Source organism: Alosa sapidissima, chromosome 7, assembly GCF_018492685.1.
Source record: "Alosa sapidissima isolate fAloSap1 chromosome 7, fAloSap1.pri, whole genome shotgun sequence".
Taxonomy (NCBI): domain Eukaryota; kingdom Metazoa; phylum Chordata; class Actinopteri; order Clupeiformes; family Clupeidae; genus Alosa; species Alosa sapidissima.
This window is the reverse complement of record NC_055963.1, coordinates 6,736,800-6,757,185: the sequence shown is the minus strand read 5'-3', so window position 1 is coordinate 6,757,185 and position 20,386 is coordinate 6,736,800. Positions and strand designations below refer to the sequence as shown.

The window sequence follows — 20,386 nt, the reverse complement described above, 5'->3', positions numbered from 1 at the left end:
GTTTTCAATACAGTTGAAGATCACACACAGAACTAACACACACACACACACACACACACACTCTCTCTAATCTGACCATGTGCATGGTATCTGCTTTGCATGTCCCGGAAGAGAGGAGAACACAGGCATATTATTCTCCTGTGACATTCAGACTAAACCCAACTCTCCCTCAGCCTCCCTGCACTCTGCTCCCACACTGCGCAGGCCAGATCTACTGGCACGGCACCATCAAGATCAAATAAACTCACAAGCCTCTTCAGGAACCAACGAAGAACTACAACAAACATCACTGATAGTAATAACAGAGAGACATCCCCTCTCTGATATGAACTGACTGATTCGAGGTCTCGATCCCCTGAGAGGAAACTGACACAAACATCTCTGGTTAGGAAACACTTTTGCCTGAACCGTGCCAGCAAACATCCAGCAAATAGCCTCAGCCACAGCCAAGACAGAACAGAAACTCTGGGTATCACAGTCCGGTCATCTTGGAGCGGGCTCCTCCAAAGTGGCAGTTCTCCCATGAGGCCTGTTGAGGAGGCCACCACAGCTGATTCTGGAGGAATGCTCTACCTCCCGCCTGAATGCCAGAGAGGCAGGAATGCCAGGGTCAGCATGATGTCTGTCTGAAAGAAGCCAGGCAGATCCATATCCCTCCAACTTAAAGCTGCTCTATGTGTTAGCTTGAGTTAAGTGTTTCTTGGTGTTTAATGCCCCCAACGTATGCCCGCAGCGCGGCCTGGAAGGCACTAAGGTTAGGCTTGGGTTAAAGGAGAATTCCGGTGTGATATTGACCTTAAGTGTGTTGAAACATGATACCGAGTGTGAACGTATGTCTCATAGCCCATCTCGGCTTGTCCCCTGCACTCCAAAATCTGGCGCTAGTTAGCCGATGCTACCAACAGCTTTTTCAATGGTGGTGCTTCGGCATCGGGCTAGCCATGCAAATAAATCACTGTTTTACACCATTTACGAGACTCAATGTATCTCCACACTTCATTGGTAGACTTCCGAGGGCCCTGATATTTAAAACGAGACATTGAGAACTTTGAAAAAGCACTGGTAGTTTACTTACAAGACGATTTATACAGACAGTATCTTCATGAAGTTTAGCGCTTGCAGCCATCTTGAATTTAGTCACGATAAGTCGAGCGACGAGTAAGAATGAACAGGTATGATAAGGGATCAGATTCCAAAAATAATTCTGTGGAAATGCATGGATTCCAGTTACTGCTACTGGAAGAAACTGGAATCATGCATTTCCACAGAATTATTTTTGGAATCTGATCCCTTATCATACCAGTTCATTCTTACTTGTCTCTCAACTTATCGTGACTAAATTCAAGATGGCTGCAAATGCTAAACTTCGTGAAGATACTGTCTGCATAAATCGTCTTGTAAGTAAACTACCAGTGCTTTTTCAAAGTTCTCAATGTCTCGTTTTAAATATCAGGGCCCTCGGAAGTCTACCAATGAAGTGTGGAGATACATTGAGCCTCGTAAATGGTGTAAAATAGTGATTTATTTGCATGGCTAGCCCGATGCCGAAGCACCACCATTGAAAAAGCTGTTGGTAGCATCGGCTAACTAGCACCAGATTTTGGAGTGCAGGGGACAAGCCGAGATGGGCTATGAGACATACGTTCACACTCGGTATCATGTTTCAACACACTTTAGGTCAATATCACACCGGAATTCTCCTTTAAGGTTAGGATTAGGGTTGGGGTTAGGTTTAGGATTAGGTGCCTTTAAGTCAGCGGTGGCAGTGCTGCCTGGAAGATGACGTTGGGGGCGTAAAACACCATCGAGTGAGTTAAGTTAGAGGCAAGACTGCATGATAACTTTCCAACTCTTTCATTAAATGTGTTTTTGAACGCAGTTTTGAACATGTTAAGTAAGTTACATAACATTTGGTGAAATCTTGATCTTTACTATCATTTGAGTAAATGCCGCCTGACTCACTGCCATCTATCTCGACTTCTAGACATGCAGTGCAGTTCTACTCGCATTAGTGTAGACGAGAACATTCACAGCAGAGTATCGACCCCGTATTCATTTGAAAACTCTGCGTTTGGGTTTTATTGTAGACAGTGAAACCAGAAACATCTAAAAACGATGATGTAGACACCCATGTTCCCTTCTTGATTGGACCTTCAACTTCCATTACTAGCCTGTCAGTGGCGAACGCAACATGGAGAACGAAACACAAGCTTTACTGGCCTTCCAGTCTTTGGTAGCATCTGTAGTGCAATTCAATTCTGCATTTTACACTGCTGACAATTGTGTGAATGTGATCCGCACTTAAGGTGTTCTTCCTACTGTCTACAGGGGTCCAGGTGTTCCAGATTCAGGAATTGCAAGCAAATTGTGTGTGGACAGAGAGCATATTTCAAACGAAGTATTTTAAAATGAAAACAGAATAGTGTGGATGTAGCCTTGTGAGTGAGAACATTCACATTAGAGTATCTTAGAGAACTAAGGGAGTGAGAACATTCACATTAGAGTATCTCAAAGAACTAAGGGAGTGAGAGCATTCACATTAGAGTATCTTAGAGAACTAAGGGAGTGAGAGCGTTCACATTAGAGTATCTCAAAGAACTAAGGGAGTGAGAGCATTCACATTAGAGTATCTCAAAGAACTAAGGGAGTGAGAGCATTCACATTAGAGTATCTTAGAGAACTAAGGGAGTGAGAGCGTTCACATTAGAGTATCTTACAGAACTAAGGGAGTGAAAAATAAATAAGTTATTGCTGCTTTCAGTCAAACAGCAGAAAGACAAAGGGGCTCTGATTTCCTGATTGTGACCACCAGCACTCACTCAACTCACATTCCACGATCATGAATGATGTATGGGTCTATAACACAGGCTATGCACCCATTAAAACCACATCATAAAGTGCTTTCAGCGCCGCACACACACACACTCGCAGTCTGCCTGGGTCACTCAGGCTTTAACCCCGGGAGGATGACCTGACCCCTGCGGAGCAAGCAGCTGGCCTAACCCACTCTCAGAGCTCACAGAGGTCACGCACGTGGCACGAGGCGACTAAAAGAGACGCGGTCAGTGGGATGCCATGGTCACCTTATATGTCCCTCACATACATCCAAACACGCAGAGCCTGGGGAAGGAAGACTAGGCGGGTTACAAGTCTAGTCAAAATGCATATCACAGTGTAATGGCACTGCAGAACATGTCGTACAGAAATCAACTTCATGACCGTGTGCTCATAGATTATTCACACAATAAACCGGAATGAAATACGGGATATTACTGACAGTACTGACAGTACCTACTGACCATAACATTGTCAGTATCTGCTTCATAGCATTTGAGTTGTTGAGTTGTTTTGTTTGCATGGCTTCAAGGTCAACTAACATCAGGGATACTCCTTCTGAGCTTTATTGTCTCTCAAACATGTTAGACAGGCAGTTTTCAAACCAATGTCTCTCTAGAACTCTCCCCTCTCTCCTAGCAGTTGGCACATAGTCTCAGATATTTTGGGAAATTACATAAAATGCCTCTCTCCAAGTTTTTGGCCCTCAAGTACCTGAAGTTCTCCAACAATCTTTATTCTTCACAAAGAGACTCATTGTTACTCGCTATTTTCCTTTTTTCAGTTTGTTATTTTTGCAACTATGTGAATATCTCCCAGTGTCAACATAGGCTGATGGCCAGCGCTTGGGAGGCAGGGTTAGATTGTAAGCAGAGCCTGCAAGTTCTACTGCGGGGGCTAAACTCGGGGATTGGTGGCGGGAGGCAGCCCCCAGAGGCTTATCCCCGCATCCACTGGGATTTGGGTGCATGTGGCGGGAGGACATCCGTGTTAAGCTCCCCGTGGAGCGATGAGGAAGGGGCTGGGGGCTGGGGGCTGAGGGGGGGGGGGGTGTTTCACAGTTCCTTTTTATTACATTCTAATTCACTGGCTGTCGCATCCCCTTAGATACTGTACATGTGACATCCTGACATTGATATGATGAAAACCTTAGACTACATCTCACCAAAAGTTCCTTAAGTCACAGTAATATGTTATATTGTGACCAGAGAGGTGTAATGCCGTCTTAACACAGGATCACGGACTGACCACCTGGCTATGCCGACCATCAATCATGTCTCAACTGACACTAGGAACTGTGCTGAGTTGGGATTTGTAGGATTAGATAACAGGCGCAGATATGTGGTCAAAGAGATGGCCAATGATTGACAAATCCAGTGTAAGTTTCATGCACCTGATGCTCTGCGTATCGGTTGAATGCTACGCTAAATGTTATATCAGTTGTTGCTGGACTTCCTGTGCCCTTGGCTTTGTGTGTCTGCTGAGGTTTCAAAGAGCACAGTTCTACACAAACAAATCCAGTTTGCAAAGCCAGCATGTACCTAGATTACACAAGACCTTACAGTACCTCTGTAAATAACACCACCAATAGTGTTCCCTGTAAATAATTAATGACTCTGAAGCCATCCCATCTGGTCGAGGTCTACTCCACAGGACCTGCCACCTCTAATGCACAACAGAAAATTCAGGGGATCGATGTTACAACACAGCGCACTGATTGCAGACATGACTTTATGGACAACCTTGAAAAAAAAAAAAAATCTCCTTAGCCTAGCCTAGTGTTTAGGATGCTCACTGCTACCCAACAGATGCTCAATTAGCGTAGCGTGCTGGCCTCATTAGCCCAAGCCAGGTCCAGTAAATACAGACGTGTGTGTTGTCTGACAGAAGATTAGCTCCAAAGACGTGGCAGATGGCATTATCCCTGGGTTTGGCGTGTGAGCTTCAATAACTTTCCTTTACTCTACAACCTAAGACCGAGGAGTGACCCCAAGATGTGCCAATTATGGATGTTAATTACAGCTGTCTGTAATAATAAAAACATTATTATACAACAATTGGGTTCTATTGAACTATTTATTTGTTTCTGATTGGCCGAGAGACGTTCCATGAGTTGGAATATCCCTGGACATTTCAACTCAGACTTTGCACAGCTAATAATAAATCACTCCGCGATACAATGCGAAGATTTGACACAATGTTCTCATCCCAGCTCTCCACTATTTAAAGCACTATTTTACTCCTTAGCAAACCATAACGAAACAGTGCTTCACCACATCTGTGGATTAAGCTACACAGTCAACTCAATGTAAGTAAGATAAACGAGGATGCTTTACCGACATTACTAGCATTAGCGAGTTACTGTATAAAGAGGCTTATTGATAATGCGTGAATTGAGCAGCTCGACATGGTCACTGCGGGTGGAGGTGTAGGGGCAGGAGGAGGGGGATTGATATGAGCGGCAATTATGGGATGACCAGCTGGGCGTGTGCACTGAATCCATTCGCACCCCCCAGTCTCTGGTTAGGGCCTCGCAATTAGGCCATGGCCCCTGTGGGGAAAATGGCACTTCAGACAGCACACACAGCAGGGCAACAAAGGCCTGCCATGAGGGGAGACTGACATGCGCTTAACCCTTTAAGGGCACTCTTTTATGACGGCCCTTTGATGAGAGGCGCCCTGCTCACTGACCCTCTGTTTCTGCTTCCTCTCGGACTATGGCGGTCACACATTCTGCTTGTTAACAAGAAAAGATATAATGGCCATTACAGCTGGAATGTGAATTCACAGACTATTGTGGAAAGCTTGTAACTTCTGGAACCAATTCAAATCCTTATCAGCTTTAGTGGGTTTGCTATTTTATAAATGTAGCTAAAATGACTGTTTAGGAAGTATAGCCTCACATAAAATACTTCACCCCATATCTTTGCTTAGATGAAACTGTCAAGACACCTGTCAACCGAGAACTGATTTTTTATCTTGAAAATCTCCATGAATAGCAGATTTACACGGATCATGTAGAAAGTCCAGGAGAGGCTGTGATATTAACATGAGGCTGCGATTAGAGTCTGCCGCTCAGTGGGCCTTCAGACACAGAGATGAGTGGAGGGAGGGGGCAGGGGGAGGTCAGGATATGAGATGTCTTGGCTGGTCCGTCAGGTTTATATTAGCGCAGGGTGGTCTGCTGTGACTCAGACGTGCAAAAATGTCAATGGATATGCAGCACGGGAGGTGGGAACTCACAAAATACAAACACACACACGCATGTGCACGTGCACGCACGCACGCACACACACACACACACACACACACACACACACACACACACACACACACACACACACACACACACACACACACACTCAATCTGGCAGTGTAGAGATCAGGGCAGAGAAAAAAAAAGATTGGCCATAAGAATGGGCCCACACAATGATGCATTGTTGGGCCGAAGACAAAGAGACTCAGAGACGTAGCTGGCTCAAGCTTCATTCAGCAGTGCAGGGCTGGGAGGGAGGGGGCATTAGCAGGGGGAGAGGAGAGCAGAGGGGAGGCCAAACCTCTGGCTGCAGTGCCCGAGCCCACCAATGTGACATTTCACTTATGATGGAAACTATGAGAGAAAACAGCAAACCCAAATAAAAGAATTCATTGGTGTCCAGTTCACTGTCGGTCTGGCTAGGCTTGGAGAGAGAGAGCACATTTTTGTGGGCAGCACTTGCTGTGCAGAATGCATGACAAAGACATACCAGACATATAATGTACAGCCTTCACTTCCTTCCTGTCTATGCTCTTTGAGATGCAGCGGAGTTCATATGGGTTAATAAGCAATGCCTCATTAATCTTATATATCCAGACGATGCTGAAGGCCAAGCCCTTCAGAATTCCAAGAACCCCAGTAAATGCATGACTAACTTTGTTAAATCTTCAAATGTCATAGACAACTAACAGGATACCGGATACTGTCTAAACAACTGCAGTATAAATCATAGATAGCAAAACTAAACAGTCTAGGAAGAGACAGGAGCACTCCGAGTGGAAGGGGACAAGTCATGCTCGTCTCTTTCCTCTTTCCACCAGGTGTTTCCTCAGCATTGCCTTCACTGATGGGCTACTGACGTCACAGGCAACCAGTCATTCACACGTCTCTCTGTCAACAGGCTACTGCTGATATCCCAAACCTGGGTCACAGTCCAGTGGATCAACTCCGGCCTCTCAGCCAGGGGCCTCATGAGGTCCAGCTCAGTACCAGCTCCAGATCCAACAGGCCCAACAGACCCAGGGCCCGATGTGTTTGAAAGTATCTGACCAGAATAAAACACACTGGCAGAACACACACTTTTAAGAGGAGAAAGAACACAGAGTATACAGACAGAGCTTCTCACAGGCTAAACTAGAAACTCGCCAGATCATTTGTTATATTAAACTTGCATTGTTTTTCCCAGCTGGCCTGGAATGAGGGTCTATTATTTCCCCCATTATCTTGGGAAAAAAAACTAGAAGTTCATTTCGTTTTATTGATGCAACACAATGCAACAAAACCTTTCCCACTCTCCTCTCCCAAATCTACTGAACAATGCCTGCCATGATTTCTCTCTCTATTCTGTCTCCAGGGATAAGGGAACGCAGCGGTGTGCAAACAGACAGCAGTGAGGGAAGGAAATAGTCACGCCTCATTGACTCTAAACACAAACCACAGACTCTCCTGAAGTGACAACAGAAGCAGCATGAGGGAAACAGAAAAAAACATCCATAATTCACAAAAGCATCTTCAGTGAAGGTGGGAGTTGGCACCATGCCATACGTGAGTCCAAGAAGGAGACGACGACCTACTTTTTTGAGAGGTGGTAGCGACTTCCTTTTTATCTAGGATTTTAAGGAGAGCAAATTAAGTTCAAATGTTGGTTTAAAGGTAGGAAGTTTATTCATGAATTTACATGCTTGAGATTTGGGCTGTGTGATCAGAGGTCAACCATCAGATTCTTCATGAAGATGTCCTCACACAGGCAAGAATTACCGATGTTGAGAATAAGGACAACCTACTCAAGGAGAACCTACAAACATAATTCTACAACACTGAGGCAGATGGCGGTGGCTCTGTCTTTGTGGGGGTCAGCTGTTCCAACCCACACCTTCCTTTCTTGCCTGTTGCCTGGCAACCCTAGCCTCTTAATCATATTTCAGTGGGCCAACGGTTGGACCCTGATGCACTTCCTGCTTGTTGGCCCGGTCCAGTCTGTCCCAGGAGGCCACAGGAGAACAGCCCAGGGAGGAGGTGGTGGGGAAACGGCAAATACAAACCAGATGCCTGGCCAGAGCCCAAGGTGTGATTCAGCAGGACGGAGCGGCACGACCAAAACATGTCATTTATTGCAACATATTGGAGACGTGAACCAAAGGCTAGGGTGGAGATGGAACAGAGAGACTAATCCCGGAAAACAGCTGATCCTTCCTTGTTTTTGTTGAGAAATAAAACGAGGAGAATGATATCCAGAGGGACAAATCAACATGAGGACTTCCATGTGAGGTTGGCAGAGGCAGGCACATTCCAACTGATCAGAGAGTGATCTGTTTGGTTGGATGTGACTTGTGGACTTTGCACTGGCTACACACTAAACAGCTAACTTGGCTCGGGCTGCCTCCAATTCCATGTCCCACTGTTAGACAGACGTTCTCTGGGACTTCATGCAAGCTTTGAAGTTGACTAGCATTAGTTCTATCTGCCTGTGGTGCTGTAATTTGGTGGGTGTGGTGTTTGCTGTCCAGTTCAGTAGGGAATCCCCCCTCCTTTCGCTCAGTCCATGAATCTGCGGGGTGATAAATGTGGAGAGGGGGACATCCAGACACTGGTGGGTGGGCCATGTTTACACACCTGGAAAATTCCCAACTCCCTTTCTCTCCGTTTCTTTCTCTTCGTTCCTCTCTCTGTTTCTCTCACTCTTTCCTCCCTAATGGAGAAGCGGTATTCCAAGTGCTATGGTCAGCATCGGCAAGGGAGTCGTTTCATTCCTTTCCGTTGAATCCAGACAGCCAGCTGAATCTGTTCCTCACAAGCTCTCCTCCACTCTGGCCCAACCAATGCATCCCCCCGTTTCTGGTCCATCTGCAAATCTCAAACTTTCCCAAGGCCAGACCTGACTCACACACACACACACACACGCACACACACGCACACACCCGAGGCTTTCTGTTCAAATGATGCGTCCAACGCCCATCTTGGCGCTCATGTGCTGGCCATCTGACACCGTCCTCGCTGGAGCTCTTTTTTCTTTCCAGTGACGGAGCAGCAAGAGCTCAGAGATGGTGGCTAACGCGCCCACCGCTAGCGCAGCTCAGCAGCACGCTCTCAGCGGGACCAATAAAGAGCCCGCGCACAGCAGGCCATCTCCAGTAATGTACAGTAACACCCGCTGACAAATGAGTCATTCGGGGAGCCCACGGATGCTGCATCCTACGGACCCCCTGGGAGGCAAAGAGCTGGAGGGGGGAGAAGAGGAGCGGCAGAGAGAGAGAGAGATGGAGAGAGAGAGAGAGAGATGGAGAGAGATGGAGAGAGAGAGATGGAGATGGAGAGAGAGATGGAGAGAGAGATGGAGAGAGAGAGAGAGATGGAGAGAGAGAGAGAGAGAGAGAGAGAGAGAGAGAGAGAGAGAGAGAGAGAGAGAGAGAAAGGGCTGAGTAAGCCTTGTGCTCCTCCTCCACTGCACCAGAGGCTAGCAGTCACTCTGGCACTGTCTCTTCTGATGGCCTAGAAAACACGGATGTGGCCAAGAGACAGATGCACCCCAGCACCCCTGATCTGCTGACAGAAATGGGATAGTGTGCTTTCCCCAAGCCTACCCCGAATGGATGAACATGGAGAAGAGAATTGTTAATTGGCAAATCTGTAGAACAGAGGATGATGATAGAAATGTGGTGGAACCAAAACATTTTTTATATGGTGCTAGAATGACCATGATCATTAATAGTCAGAGAAATAGAAAGACAAACAGGCAGTGTGCGAGCAAAACTTTTCCAAAGCATTTTGGAATCGCCATCCATTCACTCATCCGTTCTGTACGACAGGACTATAAACAAAACATAAAGAGACAAACCTGTCTGAAGGGCTTGGCAAAAATCACCATCCTCTCAGTAGAGGGACCATCAGCTGCTTTGGCAGCAAAATATATTTGTGTCATAACCTGAGCGACTCTAGCATTATCTAACGGTAAACGTGTTCATCGTATAATATATACTTAGATTTCTTATTCCCCATGCCCCTCATACATTTTTTGACTGCTTTGGAAATATGGATGTCTTGTCAATAAAGCCTTTTAAATGTGTATTTGATGAAAAGGAAACTATATGGAGAGATAGAAACAGTGATCTGACTGCAGTTAATGGACATTATTTCAAGCTGTTTTTGTTTCACAAAGTCCTCATGTGTGGTTAATTCTAGTGGAGCACAAGGCTGTCTGTTTGTGTGCTCTCTGACTGATGTGGGATTCAGGCTGGCATAAATGAGCTGCCTGTTCCCCTGGCATCATGTGGCCGACAGGGCCGTCTTAGCGGCTCTGTTATAGGTCAGCCAAGCAAGAGCATCCATGGCGCTCAGGCCCGCATAATCCCATTCGAGTGTCATTCTGGCTGACATGTCAGTTGTGCTTCGAAAACACTAATCGTGCCGGCGTGTGTTTTTGAGATTATGATGGGAAAGACTGCTCTAATGCGTAAACTGTGTCCGGGAGGTCAGTCTCTCCACAGGAAGAGGCAAAGGACTGCTACAGTTACCAGAAAACACCGGTTCTCCTTCAGCTCTTCCTGAACTGCCATCATCTGGAGGATATGGCATGAGCTCACAGCCTTTGTTTACTGAAATGTTTCAAGGCAAAAAGGAAAAGTGTGTGTGTGTGTGTGTGTGTGTGTGTGTGTGTGTGTGTATGTGTGTTTAGACACTTGATGCATAGGCCACAAGACTTACTTTATCATTGAATTTATGTCCACCTACTATAGTAATACTAAATACCAGTCTATGGTATCCAAATACCAATACTAAATACCAGTCTATGGTGTCCAGTCTATATCAATTAGCCTAAACATTATTCCATCAAGCCACTAGACAGCATGGAAAATGTGTGTCTTCAGTTACCACATCTCATCAGTGAGCTGTACTTCTGTCTGTTTACTGATAATCTTACAAGGTTGAAATAAGGCTACTACAGCAACCTGCCCTATCAACCTTTTTTTAGTGAATGGTTTGTGGAACAAGATTCACATGATTAAGGACAGTGGGTTTTCTCCAATCGTCAGTGCCAAATAAATTGCTTTATCAAGTTCAAACCTGATGCTGCATCCAGATTACATACATTCAATATAGCATGTCAAAACAGAAAAGGTAGTTTGGTTCAGATGCAGTTTATCAGAAAGATGAAGAGAGATAGTAAAATAATTTGGGGCCAGTCCTGCCATCTAGTAACAAGCCAGAAAATGTCAATGTTTGTTCTCTACATATGAGAATAATTTGTACTGTGCGCAAAATAAACTTGTGTATCAGCAATATAAAAAACTGGAACCTTACAAAGCACTAAGTGAAAACAATCTCTTGTTCTTTCTGTAATTGTCTTATTCTGCACAAGAAAAGGCAAGAAAATTCATAGAACAAACAATAGTGCTGCACTGTTCTAAAATTAGATTCCGTAGTGCTTCATAAAATGTTCAGGCATACACACACGCACACTGACGCTAGTCGTCTGCTGATGCTTGTGTTTGGGCTGGCCCTGTTCCCAGACCTCTTTGTCATGCTGCAGGATGTCCTATAGAACTAGATGACTTTGGCTGAGACGCAGGGGCCTATGCCTTTTGTGCTACCCTGTGTGAAATGTCTTGCTATTCAACCACAGGAACAAGCAAGACGGCCAAGCTTCACGTTGTGGCCCTCATACATAAAAAACAGCGATGACATCACCTCTGTCTGTGTGAGTAACTTTCAGTAAACAGTAAGAGTCCCCCTCTTACTCAGTGTAAGGATGACTTCACTCTGGAAGCATGCATTCTCCAGAAAAGCCCAACCTAATGCTGGTAGCAGACATCTATCTCACTCCATATCTTAGACACATTACTGGCTTGGGAGACTAAGTAGCTGTGATACTGTGACAACAATGTTATTACTTAAGTAATGTTATTACTTAAATCAGACTGAAAGAGCAGATGAGCTGCAGATATCTTAATGGGACATATGACCTTCATCCATTAAAAGGCAGTTTTTGTTTTCTTTTCTTCAAAAAAAGCATCCATGGTGTTTGCTTTTGAACCTGACTTTTCATGAAACATGCCCATCCCCTTCCCACACCCACACGCAAATGCACGAATCACCAGTCAGACTTCAGTTCTATTCTGCTTTTTTTCAACAGTCCCATAATTAACTTGAGGTGATCCGCCAACGGCTGCCCTGAACTGCTACTGAGGAAACTCTAAGTCCTGGAGCTGGCAGTGTGTCTTGTCTCAATGCTATGAGAGAAGACTTATGCACATTATGTTAATTCAAAGAAAGGACTTTCATTCACTTCAAACTTGGCTCTGGAATAGTGCCATACTCTCCTCCTGTTAAACTATATCTGATCTGATATCATAATGCTAAACTATATCTGATCATGAATACTCAAAGGAGAGTAAAACGATAAACTACCACATGTGGGTGGGTGGGTGCACTAGCTTGGTTGTAGGTCTCGTGTCTTATGTCCTGGTAAAGAACTGGGGTAGAAATGACAACAGGAATAGAGAGGATTACATTAGGCTTGTGCCATGATCTAAATTCAACCTGAATTTGAAGTACTTAAGATAACTAGTGCAGATCCCAATGACCCCTTTGACCACTCCACCAAAAATACCAAAGATGTAATACATCTGCTGCCTTTTCCCTTCTTCACTTAACAGAGTGAGCTAACTGCAATTAAAAGCCATTGCCGTATACTGTATTGCAATATATTAGGAACCCATTGAAAATACTGATGGTTCAATAATAAATGATCAATTGCCATTTGATAAAACACAATAGTAAGACCCTCAATCCCCTATGAGGCAAAGGATAGCTTCCGTTTACTGAGTTACACACACACACACACACACACACACACACACACACACACACACACACTCACATGCACTCTGTCGTTCTCTCTCTCTTATACACACAAACACACACATACACACACACACACACGCTCACATGCACTCTCTCATACTCTCTCTCTTATACACACAAACACACACACACCTTGGCATTCAGTGATTGGGTACAAAGTGAATGTGGGCTAATCACAGATTAGATGGCACATTCAAAAGTGCTGACTTAATCCCCATCATTTTCATCACCTGGTGTTCTCAAGCCACACACACACACACACACACACACACACACACACACCAAGATCCATGTCACCTTTCAACAGATGAACTAAACCTGAGCGCCACTGTCATCACATCCTTAGTTGAGTGGCAAGAATTCAAAACAACACAGGTGACTCCACTGCGGAGCAAAATGTGTACAACACAGCAGTTTGTATGAAACCTCTATTGTAGCATTTTGAGACAAAAACACATTTATTGCATATTAGACTACACATATCATATGTGTACCTTCTGAGCCACACCCCAGGAGGTTCTGTTATGACAGTGCAGCTCTTCAATGAGGCATGTTAACAGGCAGCGTAGCGAGGACCTCCGGCATCTGCTCTCTGCCCAGTGGGTGAGATTGATAGCCCAATCATAGGGGAATGGGGGGGAGGGGGCAGATGATGACCATATAGTCAGAAGCTTGGTAGGTTTGTGTACAGCTACAAAGGGGGTAACTGACACAGATTCTGGAAAGAGGTCAGCATGAAATAGAGCAGAAGCAACCAGCCCACGCTGCGGAAATCCCTTCCAGCTCATAGCGGCGGCCACAGCACCTCTTCATGAGGAACCTTCTCAAAATAACCTGAGTGGCAAAAACAACTAACAGACTCCTCAATCTGTGTTCTGCATGAACTGGAAGATAATGCATTATTGCAAATCTATCGAACCATAAGAGCTAACATCCATGTCCCAACTGGATAAGGGGAAACCTCCTCATCATTTCAGGTGACCACTGAACTGACAGACCAGATTGAGCACCAAGTCCCAAGCTGATGGTACAGTGATTCTGTGGTACAGTAATGCTGAAGGAGCTCTCCAGTGGTGCTGTTCCGAGCCACTGTCCTGCAGGCCAAGTGCTTGAGGCCAGACTATCTCACACAGGACTCCGGCCAGGCCCTTTATTGGTAGGTACCGAAAGGACATCTCTCAAGATAGCCACGGATCTCACAGAGAAACAATATTTTCACTGAGTGTCCTTCAGCGAGATAAATGAATGAGCATCCAATGGCTGAAAACCTTAAAATGGACTGCTCTCATTATACACCATGGGCTTAGAATTGGACAGTGACCCCTATAATTACTATGAGAACATGTCAACATAATTATTCAGTCAGACGCCAACTGAGTATGCTTTTAAAAGTAACTCTGACACCAGTGCGTCACAATGATGGAATCCACGTGGTAATTATGACTATTCCACCATGCCATGCCATGCCAGGCTTTCGAATTGCAATCTTCTCAAAACGCCATGACTGTATCTTCTTATAACGCCATGAATGTATTTTCTTATAACGCCATGACTGTATCTTCTTACAACAGCATGGCTGTATCTTATAATGCTATGACTGTATCTTCGTATAACGCCATGACTATTTTCTTATAACGCCATGACTGTATCTTCCTATAAGGACATGATGCACTGAGCCGTGTCAGCTGATACCCAGCCATGGATCCTTTCATGAGGGTGCCCTTTCATTCAGCTCTTTCTAGCCTGACCAACTTAGCCACAAATAATAATAACCTGATTCTGAGTCAACAGTGAGGCAAAGCCTTCATTCATGAGCTTGCTGCTCACAGGGGGCAGCCATTTGTTGTCCACTTCCCCACAGCAGGCCGCCAGAAGCCCCTCCACCGAGCCCGGTGGCGAGAGGGGAGAAGACTGCCGCATCTGCCAGCTGTTGGGAGACGGGGGGTCGGGAACGATCCTCCAGTTCGCCCGAAGCCAAGCGGATATGAAATGAAAGAGGCAGTATGAGGGTGGCAGCTTGAAGCTGAACGAGACAATACGGGCATTCTGAGAGCGTGGCTGCAGAGCACAGTCTCAGGGATGTGACTCAGGCTTAGGGGGCAGCCCAGCCCAACAGGCATGGAGAGGGGGGTGCAACAATCCCACGGTATTGTTACTTCTCACACCCCTCAACAGACACAGCATTCACCACTAAGACTGTGACAATCAGTCTCAACATGGCATTCCAAACTGGACATCTGGGCTAAATGAGGCTGCTCCCCTTGAACTCATTAGTGCCCTACACCACATCCCCAGAAAGGGATGTCTTTAATGCAAGAGGGAAATGAAAACAAGTCAATAACGGAGAAACATTCCATGTATAGGTAAACAAAGCCTGTGCCATAACATCTGAGTAATGGCATTCCACTCCTGATATTATGTACTGAGAACTAATATACAGTGCATTAGCTATGACAAAAAAGAGTCTTGTTTCATTTAGTGTTTTCTTTCAATTGTAAGACATTGTATAGACACCTTCTCTAAACTCTGTCTTGTCAACACACTTTAATTAATTTCCAAATTTGGCACGCAATGATTTGCCTTCAGCCTGCACTTGCCTGTTCAGTGCAGGTTCAGTGCAAATTCCCTCTAGCCATGACATACATGCTTGACAAGGCAGTGACAATGCTGTTTCAGCAAGACATAAAAATGAACTTCTACTAACTTATCTCTATTGAAATTAAATTACATCCCTGAAATGAAATGACAGAAATGTTCTTTTTATCAACACACTGCTGGGCAAATGCTGCAGCAGAGAGGAAATATTTACTCAGGTGGCTTATGCATGCTTTGAGTGCTGGTATCTTTTAGCGCAGAGTCATGAGATCTGGTGATGTCGATTTCAGTTAGCTTTCCTTTGGGTACATGCTCACTGTTACGTATTTTAAGATTCACAAATGGGTGACACAGATCCACTATTCTGAAAAAAAACGTTGTTGAGCGACCGTATCAGACAGTCCAACGGTCTCTGTCTTCAGCAGTGGTAGTAGTAGACATTTGTGACCCTGTTGAGCTGTTTTCTTCACAACTACCTCACCTCTCACCAAGATGAAAAATCACAAGTGCCATCATTTGCCACACAACATAACATAATCTGATTTTAGCCATGCTTGTAGGCAGGTATATGGCCTGTTTCTTTGAAAGAATCTGGTTATCTTACAGATAAACCATGTTGAAATATAGTTGCTTACTTACTGAGTATCTATCTTCATGATGACAGGAATTTGTAGAGTATCTGTCAATATTTTCACAAGGAATCCTGTATCACAATTTGTTACTCTCAGAGTATTTAGGCCCATCATGCAAACACCAAGCATTCAGCAGAACCTTAACACTCTCTGAATGAGACGTTATGAGGAATATGCTGACTACATCTAAGTAACTGTCTAAACCACAAACTAACCAAAACATGAGGCAGTGTATCTTTATACATGATGATGTGAGACATCAGCATTCTTTTTTAATGTATAATCGTCTCTAAATCTGAAAACTCCATAAATCTAAAAGACTCCTGTGGCTTCCACAGCCCAGAGAATGAGTCAAAAACAGCTATGAAGGAAACCTCTGAGGATCATGGAGGCATAAATCAAGTTGTGCCAGTTGACTAGTTGTGAAGGGTGTAAAGAAACCAAAGGAAGCAGAAAGACTAGGGAGACGGGAGAGAAAGGGAAAGAAGCAGGCCAACATGCAGCCAGACCTTAATCCAACTCCTTGCATGTTAAAACACGTGCAGGAAGTTAAGCACGTTTGATGCATCAGACAAGGAAATGGAATCAGTGAACCACTCCAGTACCAAGTCCTGCAAGTTCCAGGGCTGGTTCCCAGCCACCTCCAAACGATGTTATGCAACACCTCTGCTGTTCCGACCTGCACGAAAGAAGAAATTGTACACTGCCTGGAGTGAGACCACTATGCACAGGCGTTGTGCACAATTCCACATTTTCAAAGACTTTCAAAGACAGAAAAAAAATAATAGAAGCATTCCACAAAAAACAAATTAGGCATCAAGACTTAGCTCATGATGCAACTACATGCAGTGTCTACACCTCTCTCCCATGACCTAAGCTAATCTGCTTTCCAGACCAGAGCAGACAGACAGGCAGGCACACTGCTGCAGTGAAAAGCAGATCTCATTTTCATTTCTACAGGACTGGAAGACAGCGACAGAGGGATGCTCACAAAAGGAAAAAGACGACGAAGAGGTTAATGGGCCAGACAAGACTGGTGACTCCTTTCTCCTTCCACACACACACACAACCATGGGGAGAGCACTTTCACAGAGAGCTTTAGCCTTCAACCTGACTCACCAGCACAGATGGCAGTCATTAAGGTGCTGCCGCCAAATCTGGAAGTCTTTGATTTGGAGTGGAGGTTTGATCTGTTAGAGAACAGTGATTGCACACACACACACACACACACACACACACACACACACACACGCACACAGACATGCATAACTTTCATAAACAGACAACAGACATAGTTCAGATACACCTCCCTTTTCGCTCGTAATGGAAGCCGATGCCGAGGAAAGGATGTGGGTGTAAAGGAATGCTTTCACTGTTTATCTAACCTCTGCTGCTATGCGCACAGCACAGCGAGAGCAGGAGGCTGTGCGTGGGACATGAAGCATGCCTGCGACCCCATGTTCTGCCTCGGCTGTCTGAATGGACTGAACGCTCGCTGGGCTTATTGTCAGGAGAGCGAGCCCTCGCATAGGATAGGAAGGAAGTTGACTTTTTTTTTTCTGTCCAGTATTTCAAGTTACGCATTCACATCCAGTCACCGGCCAAGTAATAAAATAAGTCCAACAGAGAATGACAGAATAACACATATGTTAGTGTATTTATGTGCTGAGTCGAGCTGCGTGACTTCAAAGAGCTCCATAAGTGGTAATGTATTACTTTGTGAGGTTGTAAACTATACTGGTGATATCTTCTATTTGTCACACACACACACACACACGCACACACACACACACACACACATATGGGAGGAAGAGTCCAAGAGAGTGAAAGACTAATATGATGACGAAACATGCATTGTTCTGGTTCCTTTTCCAGTGGCACTTCTCTCACCCCCACTAGGATGAGCATCCTGCTGTCCACTGTCACCTCTGACCATGTTGTACACCAGCATGAACCATTCCACCCCAGCATGACGTGGAAGGAAATGAATCCTCAAAAAAGTTCTGGAAAATGTGCGCACTACATACATCCTCACAAACACAGTGTTTTCCAGTCCACTGTCCAGAATCATGTAACATCAGCATCATAAGATCAAAGAGGATGACTCCCCATCACAGATTAGTTATTTGGGTTACCCAAGTGGCTATCTCTGTAAGTGGCCTCCAAAAGTGAGTAGACTAGAACCCTTGCTAAAGCTTGATAGTCTTTTAGGCCCCTACCATCGATTTCCGGACAACGTTGCCAGCGCTAACTTAAAGGCACCTAACCCTAACCCTAACTGTAACCCTAACCATAACTCTTGACTAACCCTAGCGCCTTCCAGGCAGCGCTGCCTTGAAGTCAACAGTGGGAGCCCAAAAAAATATCTCCAATAAAACCAGAACAGATGAAATTTGATTTATCTTGTAAACATGATGGAACCTTGTACACAATCACAGGATTTAAGGCATTTGGTTTTTCAGACCATGAATTGGAATGTGGATGAAAGGTGCGCATGGCCTAAGGATAAACAGGTTACAGTACCAACAGTTGCACTGCAGTCGCCGTCATAAAACGGTTAATTGCTACAGTATTTCATGACAAGTGTGTGCGTGAGTGAGTTGGCGTGTATGTGTGTATAATTCTACAATATATTACAGTTTCAAGTGAACAAATTCACGAGAATCACATGTTTATGTACACACAACTAAATGCTAGGCTTGATTTTACAGTAATTCATCAATTAATTCCCAAAAAAATGCATTTGGACTGACCACACTGCAACAAATGAATGGCAAGCTAAAAAAAAAAAAGTGACCACAGCCATTGCCACACTTTCGACCAGAATGACAGATTAACAAAAAACAGTGGATTCACTTAAGCCACAAATCCACATGAACTGTCAGTAGGCCTAAGTGTAGCAACAGAATAACTTGACATGCTGCTACTGAAATTCCTGACTTTCAGTGGAAGACTATCCAGTTATGCACAATTTCAACCACTGTCTCGACCACGAAACACTACTGTCAAAACACAATATTACAATATTATTATAATAATCATAACGTTATAGGACAATGCCATTCAAAATATGCACACTTGTAAACATTTCAGTTATTTTGAAGGAGATGTAATTTACACAGTACATCTATGAGCTCAACAAGCGTAACTCCTAGTACACCATACAGTTCAATACAAGCTAATTACCTGAATCTGGGTGAATCTTTGATACATTCTTCAAAATCCACCGTCATGTTGGGCTTTTTTGTCTTTACGTTCACTGTATGAATTTCATTGCCCAAAAGAGATGCCTGAAAATGAATATTCCTGCGTGCAGCTCCACACCCGTAGTCCAGAGAGGCAGAGTCACTACTGTAGAGTAATGAGATCCTCGACACGAGAGGTCCGTTTGAAGCGCTCTGCTGCAGGCTGTTAGGGCTCGTTGTCAAAGAGCGATGCTGCATCAATAACGCACATGAGCAATAAAGTGAAAAGATTTAAATAGTGTGTGTTTTTAACAAAGTAGCATACTACATTATGTTGTTTGGCAATAATTGAGAAATTATACTCCTAAATTATGTGTGAATTATATAAAGTAGCCAACAAATATATTAGTGGTATTTATTAACAATAGGCTACCCTGCTAAAATGCATTCTCCTAACAACTACTTTTGCACAACTGAGTCACATTGGTCATATCAGATTGTCAATTAGCGAAAATTAAATAATAAGTAAGCACAACACATCTATTTATCAATGTTTGCATCATAGCAGAGTAGATAACTGAGTGCTGGCTTGAGCCTATGCAAATGAAAGGTATGCAAGCCATGCCTTTCTACATATGACAATACCACCCGGAGCAGATGATTAAAATAATAAATGGTTTCACTATATCTTCAATACTGCTTACAACCCCCACCCCCCAATTCAACCTTTTTTGATCAATGCTTATTTGCAGGACAAAAAATGCACCAGTGCAATATATGACCAATTGAGATGGTCCCTAAATGTATTCAAATCAAAGAGCACACCTCCCTGTCAGTCTTTACTAGTCGGACAACAGAAATAGCCAATCACTGCAATCACTACCAAGCCTGAATTTTAGTTGAATGGAGCAAATTTTTACTTTTAAACTTAGTTCCATTTGGTTTGAAACATTTACAAGCCATGTTGTTCATGGTAAATAAACACCACACCACTTGCAAACCAAATATTTTCTGTCTCTAAG

The 20,386-nt window shown here is 44.3% G+C and overlaps 1 protein-coding gene across 3 annotated transcripts in view; it reads right to left on the bottom strand.

Moving 5' to 3' along the window:
- The window catches only part of acap3a (ArfGAP with coiled-coil, ankyrin repeat and PH domains 3a), a 61,975-nt gene extending 42,457 nt beyond the window's left edge, over nt 1-19,518 (bottom strand). For all 3 annotated transcript variants that reach the window (XM_042099011.1, XM_042099010.1, XM_042099012.1), the window contains exon 1: nt 19,366-19,518. In XM_042099011.1, coding sequence (XP_041954945.1) covers nt 19,366-19,412 — 47 coding nt within the window. In that variant the 5' untranslated portion in view covers nt 19,413-19,518. The remainder of the gene's footprint in view (nt 1-19,365) is intronic.
- Between the last annotated feature and the right edge of the window lie 868 nt (nt 19,519-20,386).